Raw genomic sequence first — 9101 nt, forward strand, 5'->3', positions numbered from 1 at the left:
AGACCGCATTGTCGACCAAACACGGCAGGTCGGTTGATGGTGTTTTCCCGAGCTATGCGGGAGGGGGCAGGTTGAGTGGGTGAGCCTTCGAGTAACGCGGCGAGTTGGCATAGCACGACAGGCTGTGGCATCCAGTCAGCGTGCACTCCCACGCGAATCAAGTCGCTTGTGCATGTCGATGGGGTTGGAATTTGCACGACAAGCTTTTTCTAGCGAACTCGTGTGTCCAATGACAGCATTCATCGTCCTAGCTTACACTGCGGGGCAAGCCACCGGCTCGGAGAGCTCGGAGGGTGACAGGGAAGGGCCGGTGCTAAACATAGGCCCTTAATTATTCTTCCAACGTTCAGTAAATGCCCATAATTAGTGAGTGTATAGCACGCCTGCAAGACGTGTGAAGCGAGGCCCTTTCGGGATGTGATACCGCTTGCTAAGCACGCGATTGGTTACCGACAATCGCAATCAATACTTGGTAGTCCACGAATGGCCCTCGAGTGACTAGGTACCTCCTCGGACGGCTGCGCTTCGCAGGATGGCTCACCTGACAATGCGGATTCATGCTCATAGCAATGTTCCCGCTACAAGCCGCTATTCTTCCCCGGTATTTGGAAATGATGCTGCCTTGTATGCATCCTGTTGGACGCTCAAGGTGATAGATGAAGCGAGATAGATTGAGACGCCAAATCTGGTTAATGAACACGACTCAACAGCCTCTGCGCTCGTTTCCTGGTCATTACTTTGGGACCGCAGTGAATAGTAAACTAGACAAATCTTCAGCGCCATAAGCAGAACTTTCAGAGCCAGAAGCTCACCAGAGCAGTGTGACTCCTCGTAATGCATGCAAATGTGGACCGGTTGCCGTTCTGCTGGAAATCCACGAACTATGCAGCGTGTAGCATAAGAGACGGAAATTCTGTTCTGCTTGGCGCGGTTTATTCAAGTTGCTGGGGACCATGCTTGCACAAGTTGCGGTCTGGTAGTCCGGTCGTGGGAAGCCGTCTTCGCACGCTGATTCGCCTTGGACAACCACGCTTCAACGAGACCATTGTGATGATGGGACACACAATAGGCAAAAGACGCGGCTGGCCGCAGGACCTTACAGTCACGGGCTCGTGGTGTAGGAGCTTCCTGAGCGACCGTTGGTCGACATGTTGATGAGGGTCCCATGGCGAGCCGTCACGAGAAAGAGCCGTCGGTGGGCTAGATGGTAGTATGCAACGGTCGGAGCAGCGGTCTGCCATGGCATCGCAACGGTAGCAGATAGCCGGTGGGACGCTTGCTGTGGGATGAGTCAAGCTTGTGCCCGCTATCGGGGTTTGTGCCAGCCCGCCAGGTCGCACGACAACGCAAAAGACATCGAGGTAGGTCCGGCGAGCATGAAAGGTTTCGGATCCGCGATTACAGCGATGACGACAAGGTCCGGCGTGCGCGAGTCGTCGGTGGCTTGCAGGGCTGCACGCAGCCGTCGAGCACGGAACGCATCCGCATGTGATATGTTTGTGCCAATATCGCTTGCTGCATATCGCTGATGAGGCTGTCGGCTAGCGACCTCAACCAGCCACAGCCTTGGAACGCTCCGAACCGAAGCTTCACCGACACAGCACAGCAAGGTCGACAAGTCACCAAAGGTCATTTCCAATGTCACTTGACCGTGGCCACGGTGGCGGTGGTGACGCGACTGGATGAAAGAAATCCCGAGGTACGTACTTTGGGGCTGCGCAGGAACAACGAAGCGACCAACAGCAAGCGTGCACGGCATGGCCAACTCAGATCTTCGTCGCATCTGCCCTCGACAAGCGGCGACACGATCCGCTGCCGTCGACCCTGATCATGAGTGGACCCGCGACGACCCTGGCCTTTTCATGCGTCTGGCCTGCGCTGCGAGATATTAATGGCATTTAAGTGTCCTCATCGAGCAGAATTAGCCTGCAAGCCAATCTGCACTCCAGCGAATGGCGGCCCTCTCCTGCCCTCTCAACGCTCGAGTCTAAGCGCCAGCCTAAACCTCGACCAGCATGCGGGCGGGAAAGGCCCGGATTCACATTGGCCGAAGAGCGGTGTCTCTCCAGGACTCGAATGCCTCAGTGGCCGGCTTAAGCAGGCATGCGCTGTCTCGTGCAGCAGCTCCAATGTGATATTGTCGAACCACACACCCCTACCGTCAACGGCGCCCAAGCAACCTCTACAAAAGACTCTCAAGCGCTCTCCACCCGAAGGGTCCCTTTCTCCGTTTTCGATCGTTGTGCTGTTACCGTGTGTATGCCATGCTCGCGACATTCGCTCGGAATAGTTGTTAGCAGTCTTCCGAACAACCATATTCCCTACTACAGAGCGTATACACTGCAAACTCGTGATCATGGTAAGCTACATTCACTTCCCGCTCCATGCGCGATTCTAACATGTCCATCAGCAGGCCATGACACCCATCACCCCGCTGGAGCCGGGCGTGGAAATGTTCGAACGAGGAAAGGCGCAGTCGTTCTTTTCTAGTGCTCTAACGGTCCGGTCATCGCTGGAACGTCCACTTTCGCATATCAGTGTGGCATATACAGATATCGAAGATGATTCTAGCGAATTTGAGGAGTTCAGTGGCTCGTCTGTATGTTCTCCTTGCTCTGACTGCATATACGACACTGACCCCACAAAGAGCGACAACAGGCGAAGTCAAACAACGATATCGACATTCGAGGAAGTACAGACTCCTGGGGAAGAGGTACGGCCACAATTCGCCTATTGGCCGGAGCGAAAGTCAGTAGAAGGTCCTAAAGGGCCACACCTCTTCCGTGCTTCAGTATCATCCAACGACTTTCTATACGACGACGCCCAAGTAATGCAAATGTCGCCTTTACTGCCAAAAGAAACTCCACTCCGTCATCCGACCTCGTTCCGAGAAGCGACTCCCGAAACCATCGTCCCTCAGAGAGAGTACAACAACATCGCTCTGGCAGTTGCCCACTTGGACAATGCCGAAGTGCGTGCCTGGACTTCCAAGGATGTGGCCACCTGGATGTATCAAAATGGGTTTGAAGACGATGTAATTGACAAGTTCATCCAGCACGATATCTCAGGTGCTGTTTTACTAGATTTGCAATTCGACGATCTGAAGGAATTGGAAATTCAGTCCTTCGGCAAGAGGCATCAATTGTGGAACCAAATCGACTCGCTGCGCACCGCGGATGGCCTGATGTCGCCAACTGCTCCAGCAGCCATCCCAACTCCATTCGAGGACATCGAACGGCCGTGCACAGAGGCAAGGAACCGGTCCAAGAGCAAGGGCCGAAAGGCTAGTCGGCGCGACAAGTCGCGAGGGCGTCACTTAACAGACGATGTTATTACTCCTGCACATTCCGTCTCGATCGTAGCAATCGAACAACTACTACCTAAGCCGCACGTATGCGCAAAGGGTGAACGATGCGCCAAATGGAGGAAACAACAAAGGCAGCTTGCCCGACTTCAACAGGAACACGGCTTTCCTATTTCGCCTGAGAAGGGTGGTCATATCTTCATTGCTGGCGACCCAGGCAACCCCCAGACAGCATCTCACGTAGTTGAGAACGTCCACCGCCCGAATTCAGAAGCTACTCCTTCCGTTGTGGTACCGTCCGTGGTAGCATCGTCCGATGTGCTGGGGCCTGGCCAGCTACCTGACTTTACTCTTCAGGACCTACAAAAGTTCGAGCAACGCGACCCGCAAGACAACGTACGACAGTTTCTTACCCTACAGGGTCAGCAGCAGCCCTTCGTCAGCGCTACTCCAATTGAGGCTCCCCCAACTCCACCTACAGAATCATACCCACCTCGGCCCTTCTTGGTGATACCACAGCAACAGCACTACCCGCAGGTTTCAGCGTTTTCTGCATCTACGTCGGCGCATACCACAAAGTCTTTCGATCCTTTTAGCCAGACACCTTCAACTCCAGCTTTGCATCCCCCAGAGTTTATGCCGGCTCCTCACTCGAACCTCAAGAGCCTCCCCAAATTGACGATCCCCCCGGCACGTTCAATGTCTGCCCAGCCTGCTGGTAACCCACGCAGTGGAGTCCCAATACATCAGTACCTCGCACCCGACACTGCTTTCTCGCCATGTAGGACGGCGTCACCGGGCGGGGTCTACCGGTTCGGTACGCCGTTCTCTGAGATGGACGTCCCTGTGACTGCTGTGCAACACGAGCCACTTAGTCGTGACACAAGCCAGTCCGTGCCTCCGAATATGCAATACCAACCCCAAATTCAAAGGGTTGGATCGCGTCATGACCGGCGACGCCCTTCATTGCCCATGCCCGTTCTTGCTGAAGATCGCGTATTCAGCCCAACAGCCCACTCGGACGACGACACCCTGCGGGAGACCATCTTCGACGATTCCATCAGTACTAGTGATAGCGCTAGCTCGTCGCCACTCAAAGCCACTAAGCCGTTCGATAGCGAAGCTGGCGACACTATTGCGCCTTTGCCCAAGGGAGGCTTCGTGTACAAGGGTGTGAATCACCACGGCTGGATGAAGAAGCGACGTACCAAGCTTCTGCGTCACGAATGGCAAGACCACCACTTCCGCCTTCAGGGCACGATGCTAGCTATGCATCCCAACGAGCTGCCGTCTTCCTCCGCGTTGCAGACCATTGATGTGGATGATTATGCCGTAGCATGCTCATCACTCGCTTCGAACAAACTTTCCGCCAAATTCAAGGCTCTGAAACTTTCTTCCGGTCACCACAAGGAGAAGTCTTCCGCTTCCACTCCCGCATTTGAGTTTCAGCTTGTACCTGCTGCACCTGGAAAGGGCGACGTCAAAAAGGTTATGCCGAATGGCAAGGTGCAGCACTTTGCTGTAACCACCAAAGACCAGAGGATCGACTGGATGCGCGAGCTCATGTTGGCAAAGGCCTTGAAGGCTAAGAGCGATGGCTACGAAGTCAACGTCAACGGGGCCAACATGTGATCGCTGCACCAGCGTGCACCTCATCTCTTCCTTATTGTTTTCAGGTATCTTTTTTTGTCTAGCAAGCGAGCGTGTTTTCTGTCCGTTTTTTGATCTTGCGCAATCTCCTCTTCCTTAGTCCGATCATGACCCGCTATTATACCCTTTCCGTTGACGCTTTTTGCTATACGCCGCATGTTACTGTTCATTGTGTCTTCTCCCAATCTTTTGGAGACAGCGTATATTTATTTTCATTACTACATACATCTAAAGACTTGGAACGCTGAGCGGGGCCGCAAGGCATGGAACGTTATTGGCTACTTATGGCTTGAACTTGGTAATGTTTGGGGGTTTGGATCAGTTATTTGCTCGAGCGTGGAAGTCCTACAACAATCACTCATTGAATAGGGTGGGATTATGCTGTTATGCTATTGGTCAAAAGCTGTCGTTACGTTGAGATTGAGCGGGATGGGTGTATGAGTGGGGCGGAATGGTGGACGAAAATATGGTACTATCAATGAATACGATGAACGTCATACAATATACCCCTTCCATGTCCACCGTCTTGGCATATCCACGTACAGTTACCAGTCCACTGTCGCTCTCCGAAACATCTGTGCTTTTCGCGCCGTTCGAAACACTCGGTTTCCGATATGACACTCGGGGGCCGGCCGGCGGTGTGTGTTGTACACTCCCGGCCGACGCAGCCCCATCACGAAACCACGTCGCCCCTAAACACGTCAATCACATATGTTGTCAACATACACACAAAATACTGTTAATTATGCTCTATTATTCTGCTCGCTTATTTCGAGTCATTTCGTTACGAACACACGCCTTAATGCCTAAAGCACACGTCTCGCATCATGCGTTCGCATGATTTTCTGCATGAACGGCCATCACCTGCTTTTCAAACGACACCTCATATGTGATATGCTAAGCGAGAACCGCGATAGTGGTAACTAAGACTATTCGTTCAGAACGTGTCTTGTGAAATGCATTAGATGGTTTTTTTTTTACCAAGGGGGCGGTTTGGGTTGTGAACATGACAAACGTTCAATATTACGATACTCAATGAGTGACAAATTGTTACTGGAGGCATGTAGGATTCGTGATACAATAGCTTGGACACTTTTCAGTCTCTCGAATCTTAGTGTATAGTTATGTGGCTTTATGTAGATACTTCATTCTAGAATTATGGTAAGCAAACATACGCTACATCAACGTGTTGGAAAATGGAAGAGATAATCAATGATCACATCCGAAGCCGTAGACCAACTCAAGCTATTATTTAGAATGCGCTGTAAATCTGAGATAATATCACTCTCGAGTCACCTATCAGCAAATTGAATGTCCATTTGGTGTCGCACAGTCTCCGATTCGCATTCTAGCCTAAACGTTTGACAGTACAAATCCTGTATACTCCACCATCATCGCCCAGTTTCACTCCTGTGGCCCAACATTCTGGTAAAGTTACCTCTGTTTTGAGAGATATGGGCGAACAGGAACACGTGAATGAACTAGGTTACTTGTATAGGACCACTTCTTCCAACAAGATGACGCACATTGCGAAGCAAGGTCGCACTGACAGTTGTCAGGATCGCCTGTGAGTCGTGACATGAATTTGAAGTGACAGACGGGCCATAATGATGGGTTTTAGACGTGGAGACTGATATCGCAATGATAGTACCGTTTATTGGCTATTTGTGAGAGGAGCACGAGTGATGTCAAGCCGGAAATGAAGCGGCAAATGGATAACAGCTGGAATTGAACACACCAGCAATATTTTTTTTTAGATTAGTATGTGAGATTAATCTGAACAATGCTCCCTTATGAGTAGATGATGAAAGAACCATCACCAGCGGTACTCTCGAGGGCACGCGAAGTATGTATCAAAGTAGTAGTACGGGGAAGGCGCACCAAAGCAGGGAGAGCTTTTTTCGTCAGATACAAACATGATTAAATTAATAGAACCAGCGAGGCGAGACACCGGTCACGCTCTGTGTATGTCTCAGTACTGGAGCATGCCTGCAATAGAGACAACATAATATAGAGCCTTCGAGATAACTGTACAAGACTCGTCGCGTAGTAATTGATGACCAAATTGCAAGTGTAAAAATTGCGTATATATGGCTTGCGAATGATCAAGTGTGCGTCGAGTGTTCCGAAGTGAAATAATGAGATGTTCTCATCGGTGTGATGGAAATGGTCGTCGTTGTGATCCGCATAGACGACAGGTAAGGTATCGATGGTTGAGAGGTTTATTCCTCGTCAGCCTCACGCTTGCCACCAATAGGTAGACCATAAGGACGTTTTGGAGGTTTCCACGCAGCCACAGGAGCAGCTTCACGCTTACCACCAATAGGCAGGCCGTAAGGACGCCATGGAGGTGTCCACGCAGCCACAGGAGCAGCTTCACGCTTACCACCAACAGGTAGACCATAAGGACGTTTTGGAGGTTTCCAACCAGCCTCGGCTTCAGCTTCGGGACCAGCCTCACGCTTTCCACCAATAGGTAGACCATAAGGGCGTGTTGGAGGTTCCCAATCAGCCTCAGCCTCAGCTTCACGCTGGCCGATAGTGGCAGGGGCAGCGGCGGCAACAGGTAGTGGCAGAGCGGCACCGGAGACGGTGGCAGCCAGGATGGCAGAGGCGATGATCGCGTTGATTCTCATAGTGTCGAATTATATGTCGGTGATAATGAACGGTAGAGGTCGGGACAGATCGACTATTGACCAAGTGATTGATAGTGGTCCTTCAAGTTGTAGTCGGTGACGAAAGATATTGGTGCAGGAGTAGAGGAGTATTTAAGTACGATAGAAAAAGACACACAAAGGCATCAGTTGATGGTGTTCCACCTCGCCACTGATTCCGAATTGCATGAATAGACCACTCCATTGCTCAATAGGTTTGTGGGGTGAAGGTCAATGGGCATTCGTCTAACAGTGCAGTGGCTACTCAGGTGAATGCGGGTTCCTGAAGGGATCACTCAGAACAGAGTAGGTCAAGGCCGTACCGATATCTTTCAGCGTAAACGAGCTCTTCCAGACCATCAAAGGCTCAATAGTTCACGGTTGACTTGCTCCTAGAAGGCTTTTAGCTTCCTGCGCTGGACGGCACAATGCCTAGAACACAGAGCACATACGTTTTCCTTGGAAACTCAACAAGGGATTGCTTTACTGTTGAAAGAGGGCGTCAGGGTGGAGGTCTGGTGTTGAGGTTACCTCTTTTGGGTCTGAATAGCTTCAATAGAAATTGGAGGCTTGGCGTGGATTGCGTGCGTTCGGCTTCAGAGCGATGATGCGCCACCCGTTTGAACTGAGCGACTTATTTGACTGAGCGATATCGTTTGCAAGATAAGCTAGTAGAGGATTCAAGGCTGAGGTGTTGGCGAATGTCCCAGTGGCTTGCATGAAGACGAGCCACCCATGGAGATATGGGCGAGCAGTATGACGTAAATCAGTACACATGGAGATTGATACTATCTGAGCAATAAAAATGAACAGATTCCGCGTGCATTGATGATTTTGACTCTTTCCGACTATGTGATCTGTAAGGTGGGATTATGTCCGCTTTGTGTTGTAGGACAACACAGCGAGCGATTTTGCGAAAGGTCCAAACGAAACACTTCTTAGAGTGAAAAAGTCAGCCTATGTGCTTCCTCCAATCTTCGGCTTGGGGCAGAGTGAGGCGATGCTGTCGGAAAGGCGACAGCGTTTCTGTTACCCCCATGCATGCGTTTGCGAGCGTCAAACATGATGTGCATCTCCGGAACGAAGCTCATGCATACGTACTCCTTGCTGTATGCCGCGTGGTGGCTTATCGGTTCGAGGTTCTCGGGTCGCAAATTGTGCTTGTTGGGCTGTGGATATGTTAGATCTGCTTGCAAGATGAGTCTTTGTTAGAGAATCGTCAACATTGGGTCGCCTGCATGATGAAGATTAGTGTATGTAGACTGTTTGAGATCTATTATATATCGACTGCCACATCTTGCGACGTCAATGTGAGGGTGATGGAATGGCACGATGTGGTGAGATCTTGCCCATGTACTTGGGCAGCTGGCTGATTAAGCTAGCGCCACACGTGGCTTCGCGCCAACTTTTGGCGCGGGGGATTGTCGCGAATTAACGTGAGACGCCCATGGAAGCATGTATTCTAGAATAGCCAATTCAACGGCGCCTGCTAT

General features: G+C 51.1%; 2 protein-coding genes across 2 annotated transcripts; one reads left to right on the forward strand and one right to left on the reverse strand.

The window, feature by feature from the left end:
• Positions 1–1528: 1528 nt before the first annotated feature.
• On the forward strand, positions 1529–4936 carry GT037_007722 (uncharacterized protein; the record flags this gene model as incomplete). The annotated part of the gene is made up of 3 exons (XM_038932769.1): positions 1529–1699; positions 2411–2599; positions 2648–4936. 3 exons carry the CDS (start codon positions 1529–1531, stop codon positions 4934–4936), a joined length of 2649 nt encoding a protein of 882 aa, XP_038784270.1.
• Positions 4937–7176: 2240 nt separating this feature from the next.
• GT037_007723 (uncharacterized protein) lies at positions 7177–7590 on the reverse strand (the record flags this gene model as incomplete). The annotated part of the gene is made up of 1 exon (XM_038932770.1): positions 7177–7590. One exon carries the CDS (start codon positions 7588–7590, stop codon positions 7177–7179), a length of 414 nt encoding a protein of 137 aa, XP_038784271.1.
• Positions 7591–9101: the final 1511 nt, after the last annotated feature.

This window comes from Alternaria burnsii (assembly GCF_013036055.1).
Source record: "Alternaria burnsii strain CBS107.38 chromosome Unknown 693, whole genome shotgun sequence".
Lineage (NCBI taxonomy): Eukaryota > Fungi > Ascomycota > Dothideomycetes > Pleosporales > Pleosporaceae > Alternaria > Alternaria burnsii.